The sequence below is a fragment of the Acomys minous genome, assembly GCF_964271855.1.
Source record: "Acomys minous genome assembly, chromosome: 5".
Taxonomy (NCBI): domain Eukaryota; kingdom Metazoa; phylum Chordata; class Mammalia; order Rodentia; family Muridae; genus Acomys; species Acomys minous.
Genome location: NC_140494.1, coordinates 109,278,708 through 109,294,092, shown reverse-complemented (window position 1 = coordinate 109,294,092; position 15,385 = coordinate 109,278,708). Strand labels below are relative to the sequence as shown.

At 48.3% G+C, this 15,385-nt stretch overlaps 1 protein-coding gene across 14 annotated transcripts in view; it reads left to right on the top strand.

The window, feature by feature from the left end:
* The window catches only part of NCAM1 (neural cell adhesion molecule 1), a 294,929-nt gene extending 286,964 nt beyond the window's left edge, over window positions 1–7,965 (top strand). For 8 of the 14 annotated variants that reach the window (XM_084781343.1, XM_084781333.1, XM_084781347.1 and 5 more), the window contains 4 exons: window positions 2,100–2,307; window positions 3,314–3,430; window positions 4,426–5,241; window positions 6,580–7,965. In XM_084781343.1, the coding sequence (XP_084637469.1) occupies window positions 2,100–2,307; window positions 3,314–3,430; window positions 4,426–5,241; window positions 6,580–6,700 (1,262 nt within the window). In that variant the 3' untranslated portion in view covers window positions 6,701–7,965. The remainder of the gene's footprint in view (window positions 1–2,099; window positions 2,308–3,313; window positions 3,431–4,425; window positions 5,242–6,579) is intronic. The other 6 variants (XM_084781334.1, XM_084781350.1, XM_084781336.1 and 3 more) reach the window with 1 other exon arrangement.
* Window positions 7,966–15,385: the final 7,420 nt, after the last annotated feature.

Sequence of the window (15,385 nt, the reverse complement as noted above, 5' to 3'; positions counted from 1 at the left end):
ATCCTAAAAGTCAAGGAGATCAAGGCAGCTCCTTCTTTCCCCTTATATGAGTGAGGGTGATGGAGAAGTTCTCAACTGAGCACTGCAAGAATGAATCCCTCCAACTGAGGGCTGAAGCCAGGAGCTGCTTTCCCGATGTCAAAGCCCACACACCTGGTAGCTAGTGTCCTCGGATCATCTTGGGCCTTCTCAGAGACATCGGCTGGACTCCACAGGAAAGGATTAGAAAGGGCCAGCCCAAATTCCTGAGGAAGAAAGAACTGGAAGCAAGTCAAGGTGCCAAAGAGTAGAAACATTTGTGAACCTGGGGTATTTGTCAACTCAGGCCGGAAGGCACCTAGAGGAATTGGTGGCAAGCATTTCCCTCTGGCATTCTGGGCTAGAACTGAAGTTTGTAATTAGGAACAATGGACTGCTAACAACCCCTAGAAAAGTGCTACAGTACCTGGGCGAGGCATCCTAACAGACAGAACACAGACTATACAAGGAACGGAGAACGGAGGCCAGGTGTGGTGGTGCACACTTGTAAACTCAGCTGTCAGGAAGTAAAGGCAAGAAACTCAGAGCCCCTAGCCAGTGACAGCCTATCGCTAACATCCATCATCATTAAAAGAAAAATGGTGTCCCACATACAGTACCACTTATCTTAGTTTCCCATTCATCCCCATGTCTGGAGGGATGGCATAAGACAAGACTCACAAGCTGCTGGGCCAGCCGTAGCCATTGGCAAAAGTATAGTGATGTGAGTGTAGAGATAGTTGGGACCAAATTCCTAAGTCCTGTTAGCTGTCGTTCTTCCAGCTGGTCCACAGATCTGGCTATCCTTAGCCCTTTGGGAGCACAGGAAACATCAGGCAGGGTCTAATGGTAGACTGTCGTGAAGAAGAATGAATGAGACATGTCCACATGTCAATCCAAGACTGTTATCTCCACAGTGACTTAACATAGGCAGAACTCTGTGTAGTTTTGCTTCCAACAATACCACCACTGTTCGGTGCAGTCATCTCTCAGAAAGCTGACGTTGGTAGAGCCACACAAGGAACTCAGGCAGGGTCCTTATGTGAGAGAATCTATAGGCCAAGGCCTTGGAGGACTGCTGACGGACACCAGGGAAGCTAGACAGTGAAAACCCAGCCAGTTCAGAGGCCAGGTGCTGTCAGGATGTGAGAATGTGACTTCCGTGGACACTTGTCCCATGTGTGGGTATGACTGTCTGTGAGAATGTGCAGATCTGGGTAAGTCTACAGGTTTTCCTGAAGTCTGATCCCAGAATGCCTGCCTCCCACGTGGTAAGTATTCCCAGACCCTTCACCTTCCCCATGGGGCCTGGGGAGGCTGCTGTGTCTCCAGAGTTGCAGAGGTCACATGCAACCTGCTGGGGCATGAGAAAGGATAAACCGAACCCCAATCCCCTCAGAGTGAAAGTCCTTTGAACTTACCCTTCAAGAGGGGAGAGGAAGTTGAATCATACTTTGGATATCCCTTTGGGCCTGACAGCTCCACATGACCTAAGACAGTCCTGGGAACCCTATATGGGACACTATCTGTCACTGTGCTAGAGCCCTAGCACAGCCTGAAGCCAGCAGCCACTGTCTGGCTACCCAGAAAAATAGTTTGCTTTGGTTCAGAGACATCTCCTGTATTCGCCTTCACTCAGTGTCCTCAGATACTTCCTGTCTGGGCCCGATCTGCTTCCAGGACTCACAGAGACTAGCTGAGCATATGCCTTAGGGACGAGGGGGTTTAGGCTTGAGGGGAGGAATGAAGACAGAGCTCACAACCCCCTCTCTCATCTTAATTTGTGGGAGCCCCCAAGCTCTGTCTCCTGGGTGAGATGAGGCTATCACGTCTCATCTGGAAAGTGTAGAGAACCTCGTGTTCCTACACCAGGCATAAAGAGGCCCTAAGGAAGGTGCCACTGGTCACAAACACCTTGGCTTCATGCTCAGGGCCCTACTCCACGCCCCCAGGGACAGCTGTCTATAGGCTCAGGGCCTATTCCACACCCCCACCCACCCCCGCCCAGGGATGGTAGTTCACAGGGACAAAGGGTTCCTACCCAAGCCTGTTAACCACCAACCCTTTCTCTCCCACTTAAGCCAACGGCAGCCCCACCACAGGCCTGAGCACGGGTGCCATTGTGGGCATCCTCATTGTCATCTTCGTCCTACTCCTCGTGGTCATGGACATCACCTGCTACTTCCTGAACAAGTGTGGCCTGCTCATGTGCATTGCTGTTAACCTGTGTGGCAAAGCCGGGCCTGGAGCCAAGGGCAAGGACATGGAGGAAGGCAAGGCTGCTTTCTCGTAAGTGCGAACACATCCTGTCGGGGGGGGGGGGGGCGGCGGGGTCTAGGCTCTGCCCCAGCCCAGGGCCTAGCACTGTGCCCTCTGAGAGTGCCATGGTGACCTCCCCTTTAGCTGTAGTTTGCCCACATGAAAAACTCTGAATGTGGTAAAAATCACTGAAGCAAATGACTGTAAACATGAGTATAAGGCGAGATGGGGTGGCCAGTTTAGAAAGCAGTGCCTCGGGCCCACGCTAGATTCTAAAGTCTCATAAAGATTTGAAAACCCCTGAAGAGGTCAAGAGGCTGGGCTTGTCAGAATTAAACCTGGAGAGGAGCTGTGATGGGGGGCAACGGGCATTGGAGGAATGCATTTATTTCTCTCACTCATTCACTTACTACTCGACAAATACTTAGCTTGCAGCCCCTGGAGGCAAGACCCTGCATCCTGACTCAAGGGGACCAATGGGAGGAAAGTGATTACAAATTCTTCTCCTTTTAGAGGAGCCCTGTACATTTCCTTCCCTCCAATAGCATCTGTTAGCTAGTTAGCAGGAGATTTTGACGTCTGCGGGTGAGCGGGGCTGCTCTAGCAAGCCAAGAAAGGATGGACTGAAAGGATGGAGTGGACTGTATATATACAGACACATCTATGCACACAAGGCCTATGTATGCATAGTTACGAATACATGTGTATGCGTGCGTACACACATGTGCACATGGGTTTGCATTTGAGCACTTATCTGCACTGTGCTAAAAACTTTACATAAATTATCTCCTCTAGTTCTCATAGTTAGGCAAGGCATACACTGTTGCTCGTCCTCATGTACAGATGGGAGACCTGAGGTAGGGGTGAGGTGGGGTAATTACCGTATGTCTAGGGACTATGTTGACGCAGGGACGGGAATCCAGCCCACTCTGCCAGCCGCAAGCCAGACCCTGATCTCCCTCGTTACAGTTTTTTCCTTAGATGTCTCCCCTCCTGAAGCCATCCTGGGCTCTAACCAGCAGAACTCTCTCCACAGGAAAGATGAGTCCAAAGAACCCATTGTGGAGGTCCGAACAGAAGAAGAACGGACCCCAAATCATGACGGAGGGAAACACACAGAGCCCAATGAGACCACACCGTTGACAGAGCCCGAGTACGTGGACTAGGAGGATTGACACCTCCCCAGATCCCCAAATCCACCTCATCACCCTACCCCAACCTTCCTTGCTTCTCACCCGTGGTTCCTGGCCAAATATGGAAGCCAGAGCTTTGGAGCCCTGGGTCAGAAGACCTTCCAGCTAGACAGTGTCTGAACCCACTCTCCTGAGAGAGAAGACATTCTTATTCCTCCTTGGGTCATGGTGGGTGCCTTACTTGGTTCTTTGCATACGTGGGGCTCCTTGGACTATTCACAAATCCCACACATATCCTAGGAATGGCTTAACCTCACTGAGAGACAGGACTAGCCATTTCATCTAGGGTTTCTCAGAACTCTTGGGGACCTGGTGAGGTTCCCCCTGGTCCTCTTCCACTCAGAAACCTTGGGATCTCGGGAGCTTCTGGTCAGCTCTGTCTGTAATGCCCACCAGGCTATCAAGGACCTAAGAGCCTTGAAGGAAATCTGTCTCACAGGAGCATAAATCTGTGGCTGGAAGAGCCCGTGACACATAGGAACCATTTGGAGTCCTGGTTGCCTCATTCTGGCTTCCCCGCCCCACCCCCACCCCTGCCTAGGAAGAACCGTAAGGTAGCTGGACCCCATTTCCATGGGGCTCTAGAAGCTTAGAGAGGTAAATGGTAGACATCAGCTGCCGTCACTGGAGTGGAGATCCAGGGCGGCACAAGAGAATTCTAGATAGACCGCTAGAGGACTGGAGCCCTGTGCAGAGAGCTGAAGGCGCCTCAGCACGGAGGGAGGCTAGCAGGTCCCTTTGAGACTGCCACGTTCTTTGTTGTCTCCTGTGTCCTCTTCTGCCCACCTAGGGCATGTACTTCCTCTTTGTCCTCGTTTCTCTGTGGGCCCACGTTCCTGCCCGTGTATGGTTGCATGCACCCACCCGCAGCTCCTCTCCTTGCCTCGGACCTAGCTTCTCTGTCATGTCTCAGCTTCATTGTCTATTCTCTTTCTACTTCCTGTCCTCCCCACAGGCTGCCTGCTGACACCACAGCCACTGTCGAGGACATGCTGCCTTCTGTCACCACCGTCACCACTAACTCTGACACTATCACCGAAACTTTTGCCACTGCTCAGAACAGCCCCACCAGTGAGACCACTACACTGACCTCCAGTATTGCCCCACCAGCCACAGCTGTGCCGGACTCAAATTCTGTGCCCACTGGTCAGGCCACCCCTTCCAAGGGGCCTGGTGCCGCTGCCTCACCCTCACCCTCAGCTTCGGCCCCCAAAGTTGCTCCTCTTGTTGACCTGAGTGATACCCCAACCTCAACTCCTTCAGCTAGCAATTTGTCCTCCACTGTCCTGGCTAACCAAGGGGCTGTACTCAACCCCAGCACCCCTGCCAGTGCGGGAGAGGCCTCCAAGGCCCCTCCAGCCAGTAAGCCGTCCCCAGCTCCAACCCCCACCCCAGCTGGGGCAGCCAGCCCCTTAGCAGCAGCAGCCGCCCCTGCCACAGAAGCCCCCCAGGCCAAGCAGGAAGCCCCCAGCACCAAAGGCCCGGACCCAGAGCCCACTCAGCCCGGCACCGCGAAGAACCCACCTGAGGCAGCCACAGCCCCTGCTAGCCCGAAGAGCAAGGCTGCCTCCGTCAGCACCACAAACCCTTCCCAGGGCGAGGACTTAAAAATGGACGAAGGGAACTTCAAGACCCCAGATATTGACCTTGCAAAGGATGTTTTTGCAGCCCTGGGCTCTCCTGCTCCTGCCACTGGGGCCAGTGGACAAGCCTCTGAGCTTGCTCCTTCCCCTGCAGACAGCGCTGTGCCGCCTGCACCAGCAAAGACCGAGTACGGCCTCTCTTTGTCCGCTGTCATTGGGTTGTGTCCTGTGGTGGTGTGTGTTTGTGCTGTACCATGTCCTCCTTGTTTGATGTGTCCTCAGCCTCTTGCAGGGCTTCTGTGAAACAACTGTCAGCCAGGGGCCCGGGACGAGGCAGGAATGGAGGCAGGAAGTAGGATGAGCAAAGCGATGTTAATTATGATCCATTCTTATCTTAGCCATGCTCCTATCTTCCCTGGGGATGCCTTTGCCGTTGGACCACTGATGAGCAGAGTTTGGGAAGGCACTTAGGACACCAAGGTGCCTTTATCTGCCATCCTGGGACCAGAGAATATGTTATCCAGGGCCAGGCCAAGTCCTTCCGTGAGAGGTGCCTCGATATTGAGGGAAAAAAAAAAATGAGATAGCCCTGGTGCAAGGAGGATGCGGCGACAGGCAGCTCTGCCACACACTGGCTGAGAGGTCCATTCTTCCCCTACCCAAGACTCTCAGACACTCACGCCTGCCTCCGAGTTCAAGTTCTCCAGCTTCACGTTTCTTAAGTGTGATGCTAACTAAATTCACTGGAGTCAGTCAATGGCTGCACTTGCTGCAGTGTGTCTTTAGGCTTGACTCTCCGGTGAGACCTGTGGAGACAGAGACACACTAGTCTTTAATAGAGGTCAGTGTGGCTGTCCCTTCCAGGCTCTTATAGCAAGCAGGCCTGTTCTAGCTTCTTGCCACCCTGGTAACAACAGTATTTTCTCACCTTACCCAAAGTGACCATAGAGTCACCTTCCTGAAACAGTGTGGGATGAAGGGTTGGGGGCAGGCAAAGAGAAGTAAGGAGTTTGCAGTAGGGATCTCTGTAATTGGTACCCGAAGAAGAGCCTGGCACACCTTCCCCACTTATCGCAAGCTGAGCCACTGCGCTTCTGCTTGTGAGAGAGAGGGGGGGAGAGGGAGGGAGGGAGGGAGGGGGAGAGGGAGGGAGGGAGGGAGAGAGAGACACAGACAGAGAGAGGAGCCCTGCCTTCTCTTCTCCTGGTCCAGGTTAACATGGGCTGGGGCGGCTAAGCTGGAGGAGAAATGATTGTTCTTGACTAGTGTGTCGGCACCTAGCTGCACCTTGGAATCACCTAGTTGCTTTTAAAGTCACTGTACCAAGGATTTCTGGGGACACGCCCCAAACATGAGTCATTTGCAGAGTTCCTTGGTCATTTCAGCTGTTTTTAGTGTGCCTTGCAAGGTTAGATGTTGGAGCTGCAACTGAAACCACCCACCCCGGAAAGTGACTTGGGGAGGGGGGCAGAATTTGCAGAGCAGTACAACATGGTCTCAGCAACACTGTTTCTGTTTCTTTGCAGGAAGGGTCCTGTAGAAACAAAGTCTGAGCCCCAGGAGTCAGAAGCAAAGGCAACACCAACTGAAGTCAAGACGGTCCCCAACGATGCCACACAAACAAAAGAGAATGAAAGCAAAGCATGATGGGTACCAAGCAACAAGCAAAGATCAAGATAAAAAGTGACACAGCGGCTTCACCAGAGCATCCCCAAATCACACACACACACACACACACACACACACACACACACACACACACACACACTCATTCCTGTAGTGTCTTTTGCCTTTAAACAAAAACAGATAAACATGGGATCGCCTTTTTTGTAGGTTTCTAGAAAGGGCTCCTTTGTTGCACACTCACTTGTAAAAAAGAGAGAGAGAGACAAAAAGGTTAAACCCACAGCCAAACTAGGACACTCTGTTCCCTGAAACCATTTAAAAAATCAAACAAAAGGACCCCAAATTAAGAATCTAGGAAGCTCCGAAAGAAAAAAAAGAAGAAGAAAATCTAGGTTCAGGAAGGCTGCAATTGGTGTTTCACAAATCAGTTTTAAAAAAAAAATGCTTCCAAGAACTCAGACTAACCGAATGAACCAAGTTCCACGGTTTATTTTTATACTTTCTGTCAAGTTGGGACTCTGTAGAACCTCACAAATAAGTTACACTTTCTGTTCACTTTGTATCTGTTCCGTATGCAAAGTGTGGCACTCTAGCTAGCTGCGTCCAGTTCCCATGTAGACTCCTCTTCCCTAGGAAGAATGCCAAATCGCAGCTTATTCGGTTTCTTTTGCTTTCGTTTTTCTTCCACCATTTCTTTTCTTTCCTTTACTTCCTCTCTTCCAATTTGCTTTCCAGTGTTTACAAGTTGACAGACTTTTGACTTTGGTTCTGTTTAATGTCCGTGTAAAATAGATGCCCCTCCCTTTTTTTTTAAAGCTACAGATACCCCCATAGAGGCAGGTAGAATCCTCCCAGGTTGCTTTTAGCACAGGGTGAAGGTTACAAAAGATGATTGTTTACAGTGGCTGTACCCCGCTGCCCCCCAATTCTGACTCATTGCAGTTTTTACCTGTGTCAAACTAGGGTGAAAGCCCTCTCCTTCTTAAATGATTTTTGCCTTCCGCCCCCCCCCCCCCCGTATTCAGTTGCTATTTCTTAGGGGGAGATGGGGGTTGGTAGACCGCTTTCAGATTAGCTGCCACCTGCCTGTGTCTGTGACCCTGGGCCTGCCTCCCAGGTGTCTGCACACTCTTCCTCTGAAGGACCCCTTTGGCTTTGTTGAATGAAGCAGAGAAGATTGTATAGTTGGGGCTGGCCTTGGTGAACACACTTTTTTTTTTTAAACCCCAAACATCCCTTCTTTTTTTTTTTTTTTTTTTTTTTTTTTTTTAGAAAGCCAAATAAAATATATACAAACCATTTCCTTTAGAGCCCAGAATCTAGATTTTGAGCGGAAGAGCACGTGTGCTTCAGGGAAGTAGTGTCTCCTTTTGGAAATCTGTTGAAGTAAAGTGGCATTGGCCTTCTGTTCACTTAGGCAACGTTTGTAAAAAAAAAAAAAAATACTGTCTGGAGTTATAATAAAAGTTTCCTGGATCAGAAACCAAGTTGGGGGAGAATACAGAAACTTTCAGGGGGATGGGAGGGGGGAGGGAAAAGCCAGCCCTTTGTATAGAAATTTTGCTTTTGTTTCTTCATTCTACTTTAAACCGCAAGCTTGTGCACTGTGGATGCGTGAATATTTTAGTGTGAAACGTGTTTTTGTCATAGTATTGAAATAAAACTTCAACATAGTTTGGTTGTGGAAGGTGTAGCAGATAGTTCAGAAAAAAAAAAAAACACTATTCAGGAAACAAAAAAGAAAAAAAAAATGAAATCCCAAAAGGAATAAAAGCCTTTCAACAAAGGAAATGAAATACAAAGATGCTGATGAAGAGGACACTAAGCTAACAGACGTCCATCCGACAGCATGTGTTCCTTTCCCAAGTACAAAGCAACAAGAGGTTAGGGTGGCCAGACGGCCCTGTGTCCACTTTGTGGGCAACCCCCTCCCCCCCAATGTTCTGACACTTCTGCAGTGTGACCAGTGGCGATGCTAGATTATAATTTCAAACTGTGAAAAATAATGGTCTTGTCATTTGCTCAGTGTGGGGTTATTTTTGCCTTTTCTCAGCTCCTGGGGATGGAAATGGAGGGTTCCAGAACACTCAGCCTGGTGGCCCCCTTCATTCCAGGGCCTGTACTGACTCACCGTTCACATGTGCAGGTCCTCAGGAAGAGCTATTGGGAAGACAGTACAGAGGGCAGGCACAGAGCAGAACAGGAGATGTGGGCAGCGCTTAAACCAGAGAGGTCCCTGTCCAGTGGAGTCTCTTTTCCATGTTGTGAAGTCAGTGGCTTGACCAGCTAGTCCGAGGGCACACTGCGCCTCCTGGGAATGGTGGATTTCCCAGGTTTGTGGTTTGACAAATTGAGCTCAGTTCTGATGATACAATGTGACAGAGGTATGGGCATCCCCAAAAATAATGTGACCCAGGATGGTTGACCCCCCCCCCAGAACACTGGCCCCACCATTTGCTGGAATCCAAGACTGTCCACACTTTGATCTGCCTTTCTCTTTATACATATGTTTGTCTCAGCATTTGTGAGTTTTCTTCTTCTTCTTCTTCTTCTTCTTCTTCTTCTTCTTCTTCTTCTTCTTCTTCTTCTTCTTCTTCTTCTTCTTCTTTAGTAGCAGTAATCTCTCTAAATCAAAGAGGGAGACAGTGCATTTCCCACCCGCTCTATCTGTTATATAAGTACTTACAGTTTTCTGTTTTGTTTTGGTTTTTTTTGGGGGGGTCCTTTTGGGGGGTGTTGTTTTGTTTTGTTTTTGCTTTTAGTTTTTGGGAGGAAGGATGGACTCCACCAGTTTCAGTGTCACTCTGTTGTATGTCTCTGTGGCATACATATGTATCACATAAAGACCAGCATGGCCACGTTCTGTGGGAAGGCCACCCAGGTGCCATGAGTGGGGTCTCCCAATCCTGAAGGGCCAAGGTGTACTCAACAGGACTCTATGTTCACACTTTTCTGTGGACCCTCCTGCGTCCCAGGGTCCCACCCTCAGCTGTCCGTCCGGATGGTGGTGATCACACTTCCATTAACACCCTTACCCAGCATTCTGTACGTTGGGGGCCTTCTCTCTTGTTATAAAACTTTTTACTGAGTGAAACATCAACACCACCTTTGTTTCCATTCTCACTGCTGTAAATATGGAGTACTAACTGAGAATTTTGACTTTGCATTCTGTCAGAATACTTGTGTTCAATAAAAATTGAAAGAAAAAAAAAGCAACTATAGTCAGGCTGGGGTTTCTTTCTACTCAGTGTGAGAGTGGCACGCTAATAAATGCATGTATGCCTGTGTTCTAGTTTTTGGGGTTTTAGGTGGTTAGTTGGTTTCAGGGGGTGGGGTTTATGGTTGCTTTTGTTTTAGGACCTGGTAAGCAACATCAGTATTCAGTAGGAGGAGGCAGGAGACTTGCCATGAATCTGAATTTGAATCAACACTGTCGTGAGTTGTGAACTTCACAACAACTTCCAGGTCAACCTGGGCTACAATGGAAGACCATATCACAAAAACAACAATAAAAAACGCACAAGCGTGTGCGAGTGCGTGTGCATGTGCGTGTGCGTGTGCGTGTGTGTGTGCGTAAAACTGCCTTGAGCTCTTGTTGCCTCCATGGTGGGTGGTTTCTTTCTCTTCTTATTAACTTCTGTTTTACTCACTGGAGAGGAGTTCCTGTTTAAAAGGGCCAAGCCTGAGATTCGAAACCCTTCATTCCGATCCTGGTTCTGTTGCATCCTAGACGAACTTGGAAGAATTATTTAAATCTCCCAAGATTCAATTTTCTCTTTTGCTGGACAGGAAGACCCCAGGGAATAGATGTCGGTCCTGGTTGATGAACAAGGCCATGTGTTTGTATGCCTAGCATAGTGTTTTCTTGGCTCCTGATAGGAACTAAGTAAATAAGAATCAGTGCCCTTGGCATCACCGACGTGCAGCACCCCCGTCAGGCATAGTTATAACAACAGCCAACACCTGAGCTTCAGAGTCTCAGCCGTGAGGTGGATGCATCAGGCATTTTCCAGAACCATGGATACCTCACCCCACCCCCACCCTTCGGCATTTGGAGCTGTAATTCAGCCCTGGGAAGTTGTTAAAGCAGGCAGAGTGCATACACAGAGTTCTCTGGCATCTGCTGCCACCCAAATCTCTGCAAACAACCTGTATGGTAAGAAGTATCCATTAAACTATGGCGTCAGTTACCTAAGGAGCCCTGGCTGCGGGGCTAGGAGGAAGTGACGTTCCTAGGGTGTGAAACATAAGCACCCGCTCAGGGATTGCTTTGCCCTTGCACAAGTCAGAGAGGGCATCTCCTTTCACTTCGTGTCCAAGGTGCCCCCCTCACTCACTTGCTTATTCTGATGAGGTCAAACACCATCAAGGGGTGTGGCCTTGGGCCTTTTCTGTTTACATCCCACTACCAAGTGGCATGTACCTGTGCGATTTTGTTCACCAGAGCGTCCCAGTTGCATATGTTAGGGATGGGTGAGAAACAAAATCTCACAGCTTATGTGGAACTGGACAAGACAAGCAGTGTAGACTGTCTCCATTGCCCCATGAGAGCTGGTCCCTAGAGCTTCCTTCTTGCAAGTTACTTTCCTCAGACCCACTTGAAGTATTGAGCGTCTCCAAGATGACACAGTGAGCAAATCAGCTCTGGTGAGAGTGACATTTATATATGGGAGTAACAGACCACAACACACACACACACACACACACACACACACACACACACACACACCACATACCACATATAGCACACATACATACACACCACACCACACGCCACACCCCACCTCACACCACATACAGCACACATACATACACACCACACCACTCACACACATGATATACAACACACATACATATACCACACCACAGCACACACGCACACACACACACATACACACCATATCCAGCACACATACACACACACCACACCACCCCACACAACACATACAACACACATACACATACACCCCACACACTCCACACCCCATACAAACACCACATAACAGCACACATACACACACACACCACCACACCCCCCACCACATACAGTGCACATACATACAGTGCACATACACATACCCCACACCACCCACATACATAACAAACAACACAAATACACACAACACACACACACACACACACACCTAATGTAGTAGTTGTCAGATTTGTTCACAAACACTATCACTCTACTTTTCCTTCTTCCAGGCACATGGTGGCCCTGTACTTCTCTGTGTAATTTACTTTGGTTGATGAAATATAAGCCGTAGAAGCAGCATGACCTAGGCTCAGAGTGAGGGGTGTAAGCAGGAGAGCCATGGCACGGACATATGAGGGAGAAGGGCTCACAGATAGCTAAGACCAGATCTGGTCAGGAGGGTATGTTCATATGCTTAGTATAGATTTTGCTGATATAAAGGGTGTGATGTGCAAATAAGATAAATAGTACTGTGCAGAAATTTCTGACACCCTGTTGATAAGAGAGCTCTTTGGTTCATTTGTGTTGATGCTGTGTGTCTATAGTTAGCCTATGGTTCCAGTTCATAAATGGGTGCATTTTCTGTCTGAATATTGATTGATTTCTACACTAACTTAATTAGGAAGGATTCTCTAGAACAGACCTCTCTCTCTCTCTCTCTCTCTCTCTCTCTCTCTCTCTCTCTCTCTCTCTCTGTCTCTCTCTGTCTCTCTCCTCTGTCTCTCTCTGTCTCTCTCTGTCTCTGTGTCTCTGTCTGTCTCTCTCTGTCTCTCTCTCTCTCTCTCTCTCTCTCTCTCTCTCTCTCTTTCCTCTTCCCCCTCACTCTCCTTCCCTCCCCCCTCCTTCCCCTTCCCTTCCCTCCCCTCCCCTTTTTTCTCGCTCACACACAGGCATTGGCTATTGGGTTGGCTAACACAATAGGAACTGGGTAGTCTGCATGTGCAGATGGAGGCTGCACACTGGAGGAGGAGAGAACCAGATGCGCAAGCATGGAAGCAGGATGCTCGGCTGTTCCAATCCAATGCTAAAAGCCTGAACGGTCCCCGGAGAGCTGTTCAGTTCACGTTGAAAGCCAAGGAAGCTGGAGGCTTGTGGTGGCAACGGCAGCAGCAGGACACAGTCGCTCAGAAGAGAAAGAGACCTGCTGGACCACGCCCTCCTTCTTCTTCCCCACTTTTTCCAGCAGTTTGCCCATTCAAGGACTTTTCCCCTTGTCAAACTGGGTCTTTTCCAACAGTCACTGTCCAGTCTGCCAACCCTGCCTGGAAAAGGCTCACTAGACACACAAGTGCACCGCATCAACCCTAGATACCCATCGAGCTGACAGCCCGAACCAACCATCACACTTTTTAAAGCAAGGAAAAGTTAAACGAGAAATATAAGTGAGTGACTTCGTTGGTTTTGAATGCAGCATACATTTTCGGCTACTATGTCAAATGTGTGTGTGAGCAGGTGTGTGCGTGTGTGCATATGTGTTTATATGTGTGTTATTCACATTGCAGTGGGTGCAGAAATGTTCTCCTTTAAAATGTAATATGCATCATGAATATTTACTCCATCACTTTGTTTTACACACACACACACACACACACACACACACACACACACACACACACACATACACACACACACACACCACACCTGATCTATGGCTCTTATTGACATTAGCAATGTGCCAACACTCTCAAGATGGCCGATGCACCATCACTAGACTTGAGTTAGGTAAAACTGTAGTGTACACTGTCACTATGTAGTATTTCCCTCACACTGATACAGCGGCCATAAATACCTGTAAGAATTTAATAGTAATAAAATAATTAAGAAGCAATGCATAGCTACTTATACATTTCTTTCTTTTCACTTTTAAAAAATGGCTATATGTAACTGGTTCAGAAATTTCCTGAAAATTAAACAATTGTCTCTCAGAAGCCAGTACAAATTGGGTAACCCCTATTCTGTATCTACCTAATTTGAAGACTAGTTACTATGGCATTATTTAACCTATTATTCTGCAAAATGAAGGAAGTATTACAGATTACAACAGATCCAATGTTGAGGGCCTGAGAAATGTCACCATTTTATTCAGAGCAGCAGGAGTGGAACACTGACCTGAAAGAAGACAGGACAAAAACGGTGCAGTCGTTTAAGAGACAATGTCTCAGACAAAGGGGACAGCACATGCGAAGGGCAGTGGGGACCTAGTCGCTGACTTTGATGAGAAGCAAGGAGGCCATTGCAGTGACATCAGACAGCAACTGTTGATCTGAGGTGGAGAATCAAGGCACAAGAAGGCCAGAGGTCACCAGGAGCTAGATGACACAGTCCACAGACCTCGGTTATGTTTTTTCTTCTTCCTTCGAGTGAGAAGGGCAGACAAAGGAAACGCTAAGCATGAGTTTGATCTGACTTGAGTTTTCAAATGATCTCTGGCTGCTCAGTGGGTAACAGACTGCAGAAGGATAATGGGCAACAATGTCTAGAGGAATGACGGTGGGTGATGGTTACACTCTAGTCAAACACCGAGAGCAAAGCCAGACACACTGGACAACGCACCGAATGTGGGTTTGGATCAAGGCATCAAGGGTAACTTCTAACCAACGGTGCTGACCACTGAAGGACAGAGCTGCCATTTACACTGCAAAAGGAATAAAGGAGAGGCAGGCTGGGGGTGCTGGATTTGGAAACTTTGAGTGTAAGACACCTGTGGACACTTCCGAGATTTTGAGGTTTAGAATATGAAAACAGTCCCCACCGATAAAGGACCCCTTTGGCCACTGGCCGAGGAATCCTTCTCTGCCGGCTCCTTCTCTCAGTCTTCTTGTAAAGTGGACAGGACTCTCAACTGAGTATGAACTGAGCTAATATTACATTGAATTTCTTGTCCAGCCAGCTACTCCACACAGTTGTTGGAATTTAATCTTCATCAAACTTAGGTTCCACATTTCAACCATATATATATATTTATTATATATTTTATTAATATATATTTATATATAATATATTTATTAATTATATATGTATATATATAATTTATATATGTATGTATGCACACACACACACACATACAATCTTAATCTGTAGCCCAAACTGGACTTAAACTCACCCTCCTGCTCTAGTCTCCTGAGAACTGGATTACCAGGCCCGCATCCTGCCCAGTGTCAACCCTCTCTGCTGCTGCTGATAGGACACAGGTTGCCTCTCTGTTACGACTAATTTTAACTGTCCACTTGGCACAGTCTACACTCACCAGGAAGGAGAACCTCAGTGAGGATTCATCCAAATCATGTTGGCCTATGAGAATTGGGCGGTTTTTCCTGACTGTGTTGAAGGAGGTAGCGAGGTGCAGCCTGAATATCTGTGGCATCTTTCATGGTGGAGAAATGGAACTGAGCATGTGGACCAGCTTGTCCTTCTCTCTCTGCTCCTGACCCTGGACCGGTTGCTTCAGGTTCCTGCCTTGACTTCCTGCAATGGTGGACTGTCATTGGGAACTAAAATAAACCCTTTCTCCCCTAAGTTGTTCTCGACAGGGTTGCTTTTTATCACAGCTGCAGAAGCAAAACCAGGAAGTTCTCCAAGCCGGTTTCCATGACACTCAGTTCTCCCTCACACCCTGTGTCAGAAATGACAGCATTTCTTTGACTGCACCCGGCTTTCTCCCCTAATCTTGGGCCTTATATGCCCACTTGCTTCTCTCTGTGCCCTAGAACTCTCAGTGCCCTCAAAGTGCC